This window comes from Plutella xylostella, chromosome 28 (assembly GCF_932276165.1).
Source record: "Plutella xylostella chromosome 28, ilPluXylo3.1, whole genome shotgun sequence".
In the NCBI taxonomy this organism is placed as follows: Eukaryota; Metazoa; Arthropoda; class Insecta; order Lepidoptera; family Plutellidae; genus Plutella; species Plutella xylostella.
Window position 1 is genome coordinate 4,896,505 of NC_064008.1, and position 18,130 is coordinate 4,914,634.

Below are 18,130 nucleotides of genomic sequence, written 5' to 3' on the forward strand. Positions count from 1 at the left end.
GTATACTGTATTCATTCTTATTTGGCAAAAAGGGTAAACCATCTTTGTGTGTCTTTTTAATTAACAGACTTCAAAAAAAGGAGGAGGTTCTTAAAATACTATTAAACAAATAAACTACGGCCAAAATAAATGGTTTAATTACGAAATCAGTCATTTTTGCTTGTAAGTATTTAATTTGTCATTATGTTTTTATTTTATAATTTAGTTTTAAATTAATTCCAATAAAAAGACACTCCAAGATTGCTCCAAATCTAAGACAAGTAAGAAAAAATACATTATACTTAGAATGCATTTTGCGAACCTAAAAATTACTTAAATAGGATCTTCTACCAAAACGTTACGTGATGAAAATAAATTATGAGTTTTTTTTACATAGAATTAAGTAAGTAAGTAGGTGCAAACTTCAACATAAATATCAAATCTTCAATTCTATAACTTTCGCTATAATTATGATTACCCCAAGATACGACTCACATTTTACTGATTAGAATTAAAATTCTTACTTTTTATTGTACCAGGGCTTCATAGCCCCACAAAGGTTTAAAGCGATCGGCGGCTCTGAAGGAAAATGGCCGTGAAATCACGAGAGGAAGCGGGTGCGACTTTACACCTCAACCAAAGAGTCGTAAACGGAAATTGCCTGCGTGCAAATTAGGCCCCTAATTTTATGGCATTAGAGCAATATATCCCTTGCAATTTCGCGCACCGTTTATTACCTTTTAGCTTGGAATTTCGCGTTACGGTAGCAACTAAAGTCGTTTTAAGTTTTCTGTTATTGATGGATGGTGAACGTTGTTCTTGACTTAATGAGAAAATGTTAGCGAGTTTAATAAGCGTTCTTGCGTTCTCCGAGGCTGCATAAAATCTGATTTATTTACGGAAAGAGGTTTCGCCTTTATCATAATGTAATTTATCATTGTCGTTTGCCGTTCAAAACATATTGAAGTCACGAAAAATTGCCGTGCTATTTCTTAACGCTTCTGTGTACCAGTATTCTTTTGTTTTGTCCTCTGTGCGTTCTTTTCTTATACAAGTAGTAATTATAGTTTAAAAAAATACAACCAATCGCACCTGTAATACATCAAGTCTATACTGTCACATAACGGCCTCATTTGTACGGAAACTCATTTCGAAATGACAAGTAACATAATTTGCGGGTTGGACCAGTTCACCTGTCCTATTTGATCCCTAATATTTATTTGATTGCCAAATTCTTATAACTGCTCGCCACGTCCCTACCTGGCCACCCTCTGCAATCGTATAATGAATGAAAATGATCCTTATCTGTGTAACTTTTAAGTTTTTTTGATGGTATTATTAAGTTGCTACTCGAAAAAGGCTGTGAAAAAAACGTTTCGGTAGATCTTGTCTAAGATATCAAAAAATATGGGTGTCTAGTTTGCACTACAATTTATGGTTAGGTTTTAATTGATCTATATTAAAATATTTTGTTGTTTCTATTCCCATTTAATATGTCAATATCAATTATCTATTTTTAAATAAACACACATTTTTTTAAAGTACCTAGTTATAAAAATGAAAGTAAACTATTGTCTCTTGTGAGGATTATTTTGTGTATCGTTGGACAAAAACATCAACCTGGCCGATCAATGATAAAATTTCACCTTTTATGTTTGACCTTAGTGTTTGATCTTAAGACATCCTAATTCTAAGTAGGTATCATACTCGTAAGAAGTAATCATAACAACCACAAGTCCATGCTACATTAACATTACCAAATAACCCCCAATAGGAGCCCCAAGAGAGAGACGTGGCTCTCAGACAGGAACTTCGCCCCCTCTCAAAATATAATAGTATTTCAATCCCAATGTTTGCTTTCAGGGCAAGCCGGCGTCAACCAGCTAGGGGGGGTATTCGTAAACGGCCGCCCTCTGCCCGATGTCGTGCGCAAGAGAATTGTCGAACTGGCCATCATGGGGGTCCGGCCGTGCGACATAAGTCGACAGCTACTGGTGTCACATGGCTGCGTGTCCAAGATACTGACCAGGTTTTATGAGACTGGGTCCATTCGCCCGGGCTCTATCGGAGGCAGCAAAACTAAGGTGAGAGGGTTTTTGGATTTGGATCGTTTTGGTAGATTTATCTATACATAGACAGTAACCAGTAACAACTGGCTGGAAAAAAATTGTTTGGCTGTAAATAGAAGATTTTTTCCTTATTTTTCATGTCCCCGACCCGATATTGCAAGTTTTGTTAAAAAGAATATTAAACTTATTTTCCTTAATTTTCAGTACCCAATACCTTGCTAATAGCTACATGACATGATATGATACGTTTTTTTTCCAGACTAATACCATATTTTGTTCTACGAATTTCCTTTCCACTATTTCAAGAAATAACTGCAATTTACGGTTTAGAAAGCATTCAATTTCGATACAAAAATCAAGAAGTAACTACCATGGATTTCTTAAAACTAACGCTATCGGTAAAACGAACAGTTCCAATACGGGGAATCGATATAAATATTCATTTAAGACAATTACCGAAACACAATCGGAGATCACGCTACCAAATTCGTCTTAATTGCTTTCCGATACGAACATTATTATTATTATTTTAACGATGAGATTTCCCCCATCGCCCCGAATACGCGTAGCGAATGAAAGATCCAGATTGTATGTAATTATCAAGATGTATATAAGTACATTATATTCTGAGTATATAGGACTCTTAAGTGAATGTACATTTTCATAACCTCCTGAGACCCAGAGACCTAGACTTTCAGTTTTCGAGCAAACTTAACTTTGTATGAATCCTATCTCTCTAAGCTTTTTAATCGTTTAAAGCTCTAAAATTTATCTTAATCTAATAAATAAATAAATAATCCTCCTAATTCTTTGCACTAAACGGAATCTCTCATCAGATATTTTAAGGACACCCTGTAAATAGGACTTTAACGGACAATCTTTATTTTCCCTCAAAGCGGCGTATCATTTTAGTTTCAACTGCAGATACATTGAAACATAATAAGGAGGTATATAATGTAATAAATAAATAATCAATTGTGTATGAACAGTAGTTAAACACTGAAAGCTTATTAAATAATAACAGGTACCTACTACGCATCTATTCGTGCCCAACTGAAATCCAATTTTTTCAAGAAGGCTTTTGAAAATCAATTATCGGCGTTTTCAAAGAGCAGCCTTCCACAAAAACCGTTAAGTACAGTGAAACAAATGCGTACCCCAATAACCTGCGCTACAGAATATGTGTTCACAGAACTACACGAACCATTAAACCAAAGCGTTTTCAAGGTAAATTAAGAAAGACCTGGCTTCTGGACTATTAGCCACGAAATTAATCTAAAGGCGTATCTCTTATAATTGCCTTACCAATTTGTGTGGAGCATTTATACGTATTTTTCGCTAGCGGTAAAATTGTCTGTGGTTAAAAAAATATCGAAATTGTCGATGGATTTGCGTTTCCCACGGTTGTGATTGGTCGCGGTGCTAAACCCCGCTCTGTGTCGGTTCTTATTTGGTATTTGTTAGTGTTGATGTTTGTTACAGTTACGTTTTTGCCGCAATAAAGCTTCGGGTTCGATACGAATAGTAAACGGGCAATAAGAAGTTGGGCGGATTTTAATTTGAATTCTAATATTTATCTATGTATTTGTGTAGATATATCAGCTGTCCGATATCCATAATACAAGCTCTGCCTAGCTTGGGGTCGGATGGCCGTGTGTGGGATGTTCCCACATATTTATTTATTTATTTAGTATCAATACTGGGCTTTGCAAATATTATTAGAAACTACAATTTGTTTGAAGTTTTATGTACATTGATGTTAACCAAACCCGAGTCCACTTTGTTCTATGGTGACAAAACCCAGACCAGCCTTAGTGTTTGTCATATCGGTTTCAAGAAGAAGACTGTTATTTGTAACTATTTGTCCTGTAATTTTAAGAATGGCTCAATATATTGTATTCTTTTCTGAGAGGGGTGAAGCTTCTGTACGTTGCTCTCTAGAGTAGAACCTTTGTACATATATAATATATGAGCTTCGCCAGCCTAGCTCTGTGTAAATTGGAGCAGCAAGCCTGGATGTTGCAAAAGCTGATATAAAGCCCGAATCTGAAATCAGAATTTGAAAATTCGCGAAAAAAAATATTTATTTTCCATAGAAACTTAGTTGGTCACGTAACTTTTTACTATGTAGGTAGAATGATTTTTTTTTTCGCGAATTTTGAAATTCTGATTTCAGATTCGGGCTTAGATATAACATGCTGCACATGCTGGTTTCGGCTTAGTATACCCTTTTTCCAACACCCTGTAGAAACAGATCACAATATAAAAATGTTCTATAGAAATAAGGGATAATTGAAAGAATTAAAATCGTGATGAATGTTATTTGGATGGTGGATTCATGTAGGATGAACACGCTTCATCTTTATAGTTTTATTGCCAATTTAACCTTCAGCCACTGCTTCTTTCCATTACCTCTGAACCACAGTAAAAACAACCATTAGCAGTACTCTAAGGTAAAACATAAAAAAAATAACCAATTAAAACGGTTTTGTTTGCAAAATCCCCTATATCTGAACAATTAACCCGAATTCGGTCAAACCCGTCTTACGTTTAGAAATGACCTCACGGCCAATTTCGTGCGTTATTAAAATCGATATTTCAATTCCGATTATGTCCGACTACAATCGAGCAATCGAGATACACCGATGCGAGTTGATTAGGAGTCAAATTAAGTGTTCCCGCATAATAGCGCCAATAAATGAATTCGGTGATTTCGTTGTATTTTGTTGTAATCAATTTTTGGTGGCGGCATCCGTTTGTGGACGTAGAATTTATGTTTTATATGCGTTACGAATGTGAATGTAGAGTGCTGGCTGGAGTGGTTCGTTCCTCAGAATAAGCGATAGACATGCAGTTCAAATCAAACTTACCGGCTTCAGTGGGATTTTCATTGTAATATTTTACAGTTCGGCTGAAAAATAAGCTAAAACCAAAGGAATCTATCAATTAACCTGTTTTCAGTTTGACCAATAGATGACGCAGTTTCACTTTTAGCTTTTATAGGTTTATACCTTGTATATAGGAAATATTTGTATCAGAGTAGTAGTATATAATATGTGCATCAAGTAGTTGTTGTCAGTGCAGGGAAATGAGCCACTGACAACAACTAATTTACATGGCTAACGTTTTCATTACTCTACTATGACAAAAAATTATCTTTCTTTATATTATTATGTTTGTCACTGATTTGTCATTCTTTATATTATTATGTTTATCACTGACACGCTTAGAAGATGGCCAAGCCTGTACGTGTAACATAAACATGTTCAAATAACCGCGGCGCGCAACGAACCCAAGACCGTGTCTAAAGGAAGGCTCAAGAAGCCGAAAGCGGATTCATTTTATAGGTTATAATTACCGCTGATTGCCGCGTCAATTCGTGTGTCGGCGACTGCCGTGACGACAAGAGACCAGCGTTTTTAAACCTGGCCCCCTATCGCGAACTTGTTTGACAACAATTTTCGGATTCATTTTAACACTAATTACTTCCTAGATGTTACTTTGTTTTGACTTCGCGATAGGGCCCCTATCTCGTGCGTTAACGCCATACCTACAAATTTGCGTAGATTCTCACTTCCTCTTCTTATCGTGTCGACGACAAACCAACAAAGTCGCTAAATAATACATGCCCAGAACTGGGCCACTGATGTGCTAATGAGATAAGCAGTGAGAATCTACGTAAAAAGATAAACCTATAAATAGGAAGTTTGCTTATGCTTACTTATACAAGGCAGCGCCTCTAGTGGTCATTATTATGAAACAAGTGACATAATTATTTAATTATTATTATGATTTCTGCATAAAGTCAGGCATCCACAGACACATATAGCTGTAGCACGCTTAACTACTTTTTAGCGGTTTAGTCAAAAAGCCCTATTTGCGGTTCTGCCCAGTCTAAGGGATAATAATACCTACCCACGTTATATAGTGTTATCTATCACTAACAAAATCGCTCCCCGCTAGTTGTCATGGCACAGCAAGGAGGTAACTCATACGAAGTCGAAACACCCGGTTTTGAGATGTCTCGGTTACTTCGATGTTTTATATCGAATAATAGGCGTGAATGATATTTTAAACGGTCTAGTGTCCTTTACAGAGGTTGTCCTTAAACGATTAAATGCTTTAAATTTGTCTGCTTCTATCGACTTAATATAAAAATAGCATCAGAACGTAACATTAGATTGAAAAAACCTGCACTTAAATTCGTGAAGTATAACAAAAATTGCTGATTTAAAAATGTAAAATTATAAAAAGCTTCCCATTGCCTTGGATTCTTTTAAATATTGCACTTAAGGTTTTCCTGCTATGAAAATTAGTTTATTCATAGACATGTCTATGAAACCTTTAAGCAGTATCTTATAATATATCCTCGGCAAATGAGCATCAACAATAAGACATGTCATATTAACATAGGTAATAAAACTTACCAACATCATTATCTAGTAGGTTACGCCCATTTCTCGCCTATTGGCTAATAGGCTATTTCATTTACGCCTTTTTGACACAGAGGCAAGGTAACCATTTTATTACTTATAGTGTCGACTACCAAAAACAAGTTAGTAAGGCGTGGGACGCCCTGCGGTCTACTCGATGACATTAGATTACTTATTTGTGTGTTTGTAACGCTTTTCTTGACAGAGGACAGTCAGTCATTGTCAGTGCTTAGGTTATCTGTAATATCTCTAGAATGAAGTAAAACTTTTGGTGTTGTTTTGCATGTTACACTTATAATTATAATACTTACAAAGTGCCCCGCCTTTAAACCTCAGCTTCAAAATCGCAAAGAATTTAGCATAATATCTTAATGCTCGTCCCATTCTTAGAAGCATCTTCATTCTTGATGTCTCGTGAAAAATATTGCACAATATTCTTGGGTTCCTCAATATCACATAGCGGGTCTTCTGTACAACAATCATATTCAGTTTGATGAAGCTTTTCTAAAGCGATAGTAATTACGTTTTATATTTTCAAACGACAGACCGAAATACCACCGATAAAAATGAAATAAATAAATATGTAGACAAAGGCGTACTTATCGCCAAAATTTCTTCCAATCAACCTCCTTCCATAACTTTCCTCGAAAGGTGGTAGCGCTTAGCTACCTACGTACGGTCTAGCTAACGCTTCACAAACTCTCAGATAAACTAAATATGCTATCAGAGTTTACGATTGAGCAAGTTATGGCCTTTATGATCTATGGCCACTCGTTTATGGCCATATGAACATAATTAGTAGTTCGCCGCCGCAGAAGCGTTAAGGGCCATATTGGCCGCTTTCACAGTTGAAATTTTGAATGGCCTTTTTGGGTTTTAAGGTTGGGTTATGATCATTGATATTTTAATTTGTTGCTGTTCACGTTTTCTTTTATAAAAATCTCAGTATAGAATGTTTTAAATGGAAATCTCGTAGCGTGATACTTTTTTAGTACATTAGACATCAACGCGGTCTCAATTTCGTAGCAAAAGTAAGTTCTATGAGTGACTTCTTGTATTTTAATTGTTTTTTCACATTTAGGGCTGATTTTTAAATGGTCAGATAAATGTTTTCTGAGGAATAAATTGTAGCCGTTACTGTCTAACACAAAAATTCAGATGCGACAGCATCATAATGACTCCTCAGATAACTTTAATGTTACTATTGAAAAATCTGCCCTTAGAAGATAAAGATTACTTACAAATCCTACAAGGAAATTGTGAAACTGATACATTCTGAAAACTTTCATGTCGTTTAGTAAGTAACTTTTACTTTTTTACATAAAAAAAAACAAAATACTCAAAATTACCCAACCATGTTCTAAATTCCCGAACGAAAGATCGAATAGAGATAGCGGGAAGAAACGTTCAAAAACCACGTACAGGTAAAAAGCAACCCTCCGATAGTATTGGACGTATTAACATGTTATTAGAATAAATGGTGTCGCGCTGACCCTCCGTTCAGAAATTAGGGGTATATTTTAATTCGTACGAGGATGTTAATTCGGAACTTGAAGGGTTGTTTTTATTTGAATAATCGTGAACATTGGTCGAGTGTGGGTGAGAATGTAATCGGGTTATTATTGAATATTAATTGAGATACTTTTTGACGAAAGGGTTTATTTTAGTGTTTGGGGATTGATTTAACCGATTTATTGCTTTGGCCACAAATTACTTGTGGTTTTATCAATTTTTTTTGTTTTTATTGAAATAAAGTTTTATTGTCACATGTTGTGTTGTTAGTACAATGTGTTGATAGGTTAGTATCAAAGGTGAATAAAATATACTGATATATACATATATATATATATATATATATTCCAATTACTTTATATATATACATTTATATATATATATATATCAATTTTTAATTTCAAGTAGAAAATTCAGAGCAGTCTAGCTCGATGATATAATTTGAACTTTCGACATAAAAATAACTAACTTACATTACATCTAGGAAGCTGAAACTTTTATGGTTAAAAGAACAACTTAAGAGGATGACACAAAAATAAAAAATAATTTAAAAAAGTTATCCAAAAAAATAATAAAACATAATTGATCACTGAGGTCGATTTTCATAGAAAATTAGTTAAAAAAAAAACATAACTCCTAAACTACTAAAAATTGCTGAACATACATGGGGGTGATTTGGCTACCCCTTGACCTAAGGAATCAAACATTTTCCTTTGGACGTCACTCTTTGGGCCACCCTGTATATCTACTAACTAACAACACAACATGTGACAATAAAACTATTTCAATAAAAACAAAAAAACTGATAAAACCACAAGTAATTTGTGGCCAAAGCAATATATATATATATATATATATATATATATATATATATATATTATATATATATATATATATCAGTATAAATTTTATACCGGCTATATATATATATATATATATATATTTCAGTTTAAATTTTATACCGGCTGACCGTATATATATGTATAATTGTACTTAATACCTATTACCTTAAATAAGTAATTATAACAAGGCTTCGAAACATATCAATAGCATGATATTCACGTGAACTGGAATGCATTATTTTGTACCCATGTGCTTATTATTGAAAATACCGATAATAATCTATTGCTTGTTTGACATGCCAATGCGACATTAACAGCTATGTCAAACAATAAACATTAAATATTCAAAAGTTGGCAACACTGTCGTGTTTAATTGCGCAAGTTGGTAACACTGAAGTGCGACAAATGCTATTATTTATTTACCAGACAACATTACAGTACATGGGAGTTTGATCTGTTCATGATATGCATGCAAAATATGATAAACTATAAATGGTAGAAAAATTGATAGCGAGACCAAACTCGTGGAATATAATATTATGGTCTTCTTGTAAACTAATACAATCTTCCAGAAATTCGCATCTGACAAAGTTGGAACCATTGGTTAGCCCTATTAAAAAAAGTGTAAGTACACTGGAGAGGTCCTAAAATTTAGCCTTGAATTACACCAAAAGATACTATTCTCTTTGCAAGATAGCAATACATATGAAGTACCTAGGTACCTTGGACATTTTTATTCATGTTGTATAGCAACAGAAAGCCATAAAGATAAAATTTAACCAACAACCCATTAAAGAACACAAAACCAAAAAACCTTTATCAAGGAACTTTACCGGTCAACTTAATTCTACTAAAACGTTAATTTTTCACCCAAATCGATCTGGATATCTCAAAAACAAAAGCTGTCGCATCGTTCCAAATTTCAAATAATTAGGTCTTTTCGGTGCCCACAATCTGAGGTCGAATCGATGGTAATTTGTAACCGTAATGACGTGATTGGTCAACGGACAGGTCATGGGAGCAAGCGACACCTGTCAGCAGTATCAACACAAACTTTATTTTGCCCTAGAGCCACGCAAATATAACCCTTAACACTGTTTGTTAAGGCCAAGTGTTAATGCTATATTTTCACAATTTAAAGCTAGAACTCTATCAGTTTTGTTATCTACAAGAGCGTTCTGTGTACAGGGGTCATTATTACAAGGACATGTCTGGCGGATATAAAATTTAACATGTTTTTTGTGTAGCACTTAATTAAGTATTTTGTTTTACTGAAAAGCAAGAAAAAATATTTACACAACTTTTTTTTAAAGTACTCTATTTTCCCACTATTGGACAAATACACTTAGTCTTAATAAAAAAAATAAAGGACTAAAAGTTTATGTAATCTTCTATGAAGATATCATACCATAAACCTATTTATAAAGAGTAATAAATATTTGAAAAACGCAAAGCTTCAACTAAAAGACAGCTCAGTACAACATCTCAATAATCCTGGCATAAAATGAAATGAAAAACGAAAAGAGGAGTAAAAAAAACAGTTGTCAATGCACTAGTTTTCGATATTCAAAATTTATAGCGCGTTGTCTGGCCGCTTAGGATTTTGAAGCGGGCTGCGGGATTTGCACCGATAATATTCCCTTTATGGTGGGCTCACTGAGGATTATATTGTCCATAATATTACGCGGCTCTTAATACCGTAAAGCTGGTCCATAAAACATATTGGAAATTACAGTTGATATGTCGGCTTTTATCTGCTGTAGGCTGCCTACTATTCAAAACGGCTCCAATTGAGTGCTCACCGCGATTATTTGAACATACAGCTGATAGATATACACCGGGTACTGGTGACAGACATTGAGACTTAAGTTATGATAAAATTATAAGCCAGAAAGATACAGTCATATTCTCTTCATGAAACTTTTGCAAAATTTACTCTTACCTGACAAGTACCGATATTCCCTAAAAAACAAATTAAGACTAAGTATGTTAAGACTCCTTGGGATATGTGCTCCTTGGGAGAGGCCTATGTCCAGCAGTGGATGATTATTGGCTTATGATGATGATGTTAGAGCCCGCGTACACAGACTAATAACTTACGTAGAATAAAAGCCACATTAAGTAAAACAAAAAATAAACTTAGAGTGTATCCAGCAATCATATCCCAGGCCAGATGTTCTGTAATGCCCTATATAAAGCAAAAAGTCTGCAAATTGGCTTAATCCTTCCGCTGATTGCCTTGATTCATACTTTTGTATCGTTTTATGTTCCAGAAAATTTTAATTATACCCCCATTATGGCTAGATACGGCTTTAATAATGTCCAGATGGATTATAATTCCTGAATATTTCCTGTGCGTAGGTACTTTTTTGAAAATAATTACGTACGAATTAAATAATAAAATGGGTAATCGTGGAGCGTCCATGTATTTATATTTGCACAGTGTTTTGATAATATTATTTATAGGGCCACAAAATGATGCCCTAACATTAGGAAAATTAATGCAATTGGAAATATTGCATTAATTTTTACAGATTGATCTTATAATATAAAACACCACGAAATCAAAATTAAACGAATGCCATACACCTGCAAAACTGGCAAAAAGAGTGCCTCCTTATAACGTAATCATCAGTTGGAAAACCTAATAGAATTGGAAACAATCAAACAAAATATATTAACGTTTCCCTCATTCTTATATGCTTCGCATATACTATGTAGCGTGGGACACCCTCCACTTGTCCTGGCCACTACATTACTACAGGAAGCTGGTGTGTTAATTATCCACGAATTGATATATAATGAAACCAGCTTGTTCCAAATCTCATGAGCTTAATCGTATATTCTGTGAACATTTTCGATATGGGTATAGTTAGTAGATATCTAAGTACTTACTGCGAAACATCGCAAGCATACGATTACGAAACTGACTTCAGTTGACGGGTGCTGCGTTATATAAAATATACTTAAAGCTCCATCTATATATCTTTAATGTATGATGTATAGATGTCGTCTCGATCAGCGACCAGTTTCCTAGGATATATTAAAAAATGGCGCCCTTATAGCATATCTCCGGGGCGTCACAGACTATCGTCCTATAATTATTCCGAGCTCCGAGATCCTGTTAGGCACGTTCTCATCACGCGTACCGCGGTAGCGATGTCCACGGCATTCTCCGCAGCGCGTCACGGCCCGTTCCGTTCACTCGCTTTTTGCTGCGCGCGCGCATCAATCATACCTTGACACATCCAATATAGGTTTTTGCGCCCGCTACGATACAACATGGCGGTAACTGTCCAGCGCGTGGACGATTAGCCTTGCTTATTACCGGTGGATTTCTATTAGACTTTCCACCTTCCTGATGGGGTGAAAGATGATTTGTCCGGGCGTGCGACCCGCTGCCCATAATGCGGGATTGATTCGATATTAATTCGAGGGACTTGACGTTTCTCCGCGACTAATATAGAGGCAGGTGCTCTAGCCTGCGACCGTTTTTGCGAACCGTAATAAGGTGCTACTAGGAAGTTATTAATGTTGTAGAGAAACTTAATCGTTTCTTTATGAATCGACGTTAATTCAATCATAATTAGCACTGTGATTATTATATTGAACTTAATCGTAATGACAGATGAGTGCAAACGAAGGCCAGTATAATAAGCGACGCCAAATGATTTAAAGGTGTTGGTGATACAGAACTTCCTCAGGAGTTCGCGTGACGCAAAGTGCTACAGAGCTTAAAAAAATAAACAGATGCTCTACAAAAAAACCACACGTCACACCACCTATTCTAGAATCCATCACTTTTTTCAACTTCCTCAATTCTCAATCACACTTGCTCACGCCTCCGATAGAATCAATATACAATTTAATAATTACGCGCATCCAGAATCGAAATCCATTATCAGAATTTGATTTTTTCACCCAAAAGTTAAGACCAAACACGCACGCAAGCTTTTAGAAAATAATTATAGCACTCTTAAGCAGCCTGTCAAAGATAATGTGTAAATAGTAGGCTTCGCTATAAGGTGTGGTAAAGTATCCCTTTTTGAGCATAAGGCGTCAATTTTACCAGCAAACCAGTAATTACGCCATTAGAAGCCCTCGATACCCTATTGAACGGTTCATTTTGGCGCCAACTTTTTCTTTTTAAAAGGACGCGGTCTGTGCGCGGTGGCCAGTAATTATTACTTTACGGGTCTATAAATGTGCCTGTCATAATATTGTGTAAGCTTTGTTGAATCATTATTACATACAGTATAAAAGTAAAAAGCTTTCTTTAGTTCATAACAAAGGTTGAACTAAGTAGTTAGTTTTGAAATCGACTATTCAGTTACGGCGATTTGAAACTTCATTTTCCGTTCCGATCTATCATGGAACCAGTGCAAATATTGACGAAATATGTATTCAAATACACTCATAACGACCTGAGCAAACATTTACTTATTTATACACCATCATTACATAGATAGTGACGGCGCTTCCAATATCGATATGACCACTCTACCACTACTAATGAGAAAAGCCTTTACTTACAACTTCCAAGCTTGACCATGCTTCGATGACAGTCTTTAACACCGATGAATAAAGCTGCGTTTTGAACGTAACGGTCGCAAATTGAGGTTAGTCCGGGTACTAAGTCATTACTGGTGCCATCTGTTGGTTCGCACGCTCACTATTTTCATTTCGCCAACAATATTGCTACGTTGTATGAGTAACCTGAAAGATATAAAAGGTAATGAAAAATTCCAAAGAGGTAATGGAGTCTTATGGGAAATGAGAGAGTATGTACAATGTAGTGTAGGTAGGTACTTACCTACATGTCTGTGTTGACTTTGATATGGTAGGTGTTAAGCATGATATTTATTATATTAACATTATGTTTTACATAAATAAGCAGAGTAAGCACGTTAATAAAAATCTAACGAGGAGTCTACGAATCTTTATTCGACTGGTTAATGTTCGGTTACTATTGTTACGAAGTCTATCAACTACAACTAAGCTATTTCACATCTACTTCAATAAGAATTCATGGAGAATGAGTCATTATTGATCAATTGGATAGTTTAGAAAGGATAGAATCGTATTATAATAATTATTAAATTCTTTATGCACAAAATATTTTGGTTTGGTACAAATGCGAACTTAATGCTAGCAGCATTTTTTACCAAAAAGTGATTGGTAGTGCTTAAGGCTTTCACGATAGGAGATGGTCTATTTTGAGTACTTAACCGAAATATTAATATATACCTATACAATATAAATATACACATGATACTTATCTTACACGAGTCAAGCTCAAGGCCTAGGGTAGTAACGGACTGTTTCAACCATCTACTTCATACGTAAAGCTATAAGTATTTATAAAAGCAAGCAACAGACTTATTAAAAATACATTAAAGGTAAATAAAGTGCTTTTCTGGTACTAAGTTAATATATCTTTAACGGTACACATTAACTGTCAACCTTGCATCTGCTTATGTTATTGTGTTTTTGCAGTAGGTAAATTTCATAATTAGTTTGACATTAATATTGCATTATTTATAAGTACTTAGTTTCATCTAGGTCATTGGCTGAGCAGTCTAGAATAGCAATACTTTTGTACGATGTTTTTATGGTGACGTCAAAGCTATAAGAACTCGTTTTTCATCAGCTAATTCTAATAGCTTTAACCTCAGCTATTCAGCTTCTACTCAATGTATTTATCTATCTAAATGCCTGTTACATTCTTCTCATTGGCTCGTTGTGGAGGAATTAGCCAGTCATTCGCTGACTGCCACTGAAAGAGTGCAAGTAAATGTATAAAATACATTAGTAGATTAGTAGATATGTCACTCGGGTGGGCTCCTATCGTGCACCCCAAGTCTCCTGCTGAAACTGAAAATTGACGTATGATTCTCGACTAGCAGATCATGATAGTACCATAATCGTGCTAACACTGGGGTAACTCTTCTATAATCACCAACTTTCCGCCCGTATCACAATGTAGGTACTTACTGGACTTCCTCATTATTTCCCTACACATAGGTAATTAGTTACTAAGTCAATCTTCTCTCTCTTTCCAGCAAGTGGCAACTCCAACAGTCGTGAAGAAGATCCTGCGACTGAAACAAGAGAACCCGGGCATGTTTGCGTGGGAGATCAGGGAGCGACTGCTCAGCGCGAGGGTCTGTGAGCCGCACTCCATCCCGTCTGTGTCGTCGGTCAACCGTATTCTGAGGAACAGCGGCCTGGCGTGGAGCGAGGATGAGGGACCAAGGAGTGCGCATGGTAAGGAGGTTTATGGACTCTTTGGTGGCGGAACTTTTTAGAACAAAAGGACAAATATTTGGTTGTTGTCATCAGCCAGTTATTAGGTTGCAGTAATATGTGTTTTGTGTCGGCAACGTAAAATCTGCCCTTTAGTTTGCTTTGAAAGGTTTAAATAAAGCGAGGCATTAATCTTCAAAAAGTTTCTTAATGCAATACTTGGTATTCTTTTGAATCACTTATTTAATGCTTTTATTAATATCCGAATCAGTAAAACGGAAACCTCAACAAGAACTCATAAAATGTAAATAAACGCCAAGAGTGGCCAACAAACACAAAGGACGTAAATTATCCAAATTCCAAAACAAAGCAAAACATATCAAAGTTGGACGAACCGACCGACATACATTCTGTAGCCAGTTCTTCAACAGACAGGTGTGAGGAAGTTCTACTAAATAGTTATTTAATTATACCAAAATAGACGACAAAGTTTCTTGTTAATTAATTACGTTGGTGACAAAATATTGTCGCTGTAGGTGGTCAACTTTTATGGGTGAATTTTATGTTCATTAAATTTAAATTTAGGAAAAATTATGGCTATCTAGTGGTCTATAGTGTGTTTCAATATTTTTTTATGGGTGCTTAGTAAGTTTTTGATTTGAAGTAGGTACTTTTCTACACTAACTACCTAGGTATTATGCCTGAACCACAGTAAATAGACTATTAAAATAAATATTATCTTATCATAGATTAGTTACTTGGAAGCTTTCATCAAGCAGTGATACTGACAGTTTTAATTTATGATGATATTCAGTGATCTACCTCTACTGATCCCTTAACATACTTTTACCCTTTCTTCTTACTACCGTAGCGTTAACTAGGCACTTATTTCGTAATCCATTGTTTTTAAACCACTCTTTTCTTTATTTCAGAACCGTACCCCCCGCCTGAGCTGCCAACCAACGTCATGGACTACATGTCTCTAAAGTCCCCGATGCCGCCGACGTTGCCACAGCAAAACAACCCTTACTTCGCACACTCAGGGGTCAGAGTCCCACCGCCGACCTCCTCCGACCCTCAACACCTCTACGACAGGCGCCTGGCCACCTCCTGGCTCTTAGCCAATCAGGTGCAAGCTCAGGGTCTACTGAAGCCATACCCCGTGTCTCCATGGCAGAGAATAATGATGCCCTACCACGACGCTAAATTCTCCCCATACGCTCTTACACTTCACAGTGACTTACTCAACAGAATACAACCGGAAGACGTCAAATCTGAACATTCAGAACACATTTCAGTTGAGGCCAGCGATGACAGTACAGACAGACCGGAAACAGACGACACAGAACGCAAAACGCCGCTAGAAAAAGAAAAAAAGAAAAACCCATACTCCATAGAGGAGCTCCTGAAAAAACCGGACAAAATCGTGCCATCCAGTCCGGTTGCGTTCCAAAACTTCCTTCGGCAACCCAGCGGGTCTATGGTCGATTACCAGAGACAAGGTAAAGACAGCAATAGAAGTTCACCAGCCAGTTACTGCTCGGGGCAAAGCGTCTCGAATGATGGGTTTGTAGAGTCAGCCACCTCGGAAATCAAGGCTGGAAACTAGTCACACCTGAAAGATATGAAAATTAACATTTATAGATATAAAAAGAGCAACTTAAACCTAAAAAGCCGTATTTAATTACCTATTTAGAACGCCATACAGGTAGTTAAGAAAATCAGGGATGAATAAGTGTATTTACTTACATGTATTTAGAAAGTAGTTATTAACATACGGTTTAAATTCACACTATATCCATAAGTAGGTATTTAATTGGCCACAGCCTTTATCCATAGGTATTTCATTGGCCACAGCTGCATATACCTTAACCCCTGAAAACGCCAGTCTAGTACTTTTGTAATAATATGTAGGTACCTATTATGTATGTACCTACCTATTCATTTTGAGTTTGATATCCATTATTGTTACTTTATGTGTCGAATAGTTATTAGTAGAAGCGGACCTGTACATTATTTAAATGTAAATAATCTAAAGTAGATATTAAAACATTTGTATAAATATTTTCTTAGTAAACAGCTTTTTAGGTAAGTAGATGTAATAAAATGTGTAATATATAACTCTGTGATACCGTCAAAATATTCTCCTGAAAATATACGTTTCTTCAATAATGTTTCATTATCATTAGTTATTGAATAGATTAAGTGAAGCTTCATTCTTTCAACTAAGAAAATTATAACCCCCTTATTCATAAAAAAGTTACTGGACGGATTAGCTATTGAACTGTTTTGTCACTCTCTGTCAAAGAACAAATTGTTCTCTGTCAGAGAGGGACAGAACAGTTCAATAGTTAATCCGTTCAGTAACTTTTTTATGAATAAGGGCGTGTGTATACAGTTTGTATGTAATTCATAAGTAAGTGCATAGATTGCATTACATAACTTACGCCGTATAAGGTATATATATTTATTCAGTTCGCTAACTAAAATATAAATAGGTAAGCTATATCCCAGTAGGTACTAACGTACTTACTTAAAAGTGTAAATAAAATATGAGATTATTTGTAATTAAGTACCCAGTAAGTACATAATCACTTTTAGTTGTTTATTTGGACAGCACAATAAATAAACCAAATAGTTAAACTATCAAGCACTTTTATTTACCTTAAAATCTACGTCATTCAAATCTATACCAATTTAAGGCACCAATATTATAGTGCCAATGGGGTGAACAACTGGACACGCAATAGAGCCTCTCCGATCAATTGTCTACTTCAGGGGTCCCACACACAACCACGATACGATACGACATCACGTCATATAAAGTGTCATTCCCACACGCAGTAGGTGTTCAATGGGAGAGAGTGGCATGACGCGACGTTCGTATCGTGTTTATGTGTAGGTGCTTGTGAAAAAGTCCTACTCAGCCTGAACCGTCAGAAACTGACTATAGATCTGACTGCTAATCCACTTACGACGGTGACAAAACCTGTCTGCCCAGAGTGCTCTGTTACCTAGGTAATGTATGATTGATTACTGTCCACATTAA

General features: G+C 35.8%; 1 protein-coding gene across 1 annotated transcript in view; it reads left to right on the forward strand.

Annotated features, from left to right (window-relative positions):
- Positions 1–17,315, forward strand: part of LOC105384823 — a 41,758-nt gene extending 24,443 nt beyond the window's left edge. The window contains exons 3-5 of the mRNA XM_038110952.2: positions 1,843–2,063; positions 14,898–15,102; positions 16,014–17,315. Of these exons, the coding sequence (XP_037966880.2) occupies positions 1,843–2,063; positions 14,898–15,102; positions 16,014–16,690 (1,103 nt within the window). The 3' untranslated portion in view covers positions 16,691–17,315. The remainder of the gene's footprint in view (positions 1–1,842; positions 2,064–14,897; positions 15,103–16,013) is intronic.
- Positions 17,316–18,130: the final 815 nt, after the last annotated feature.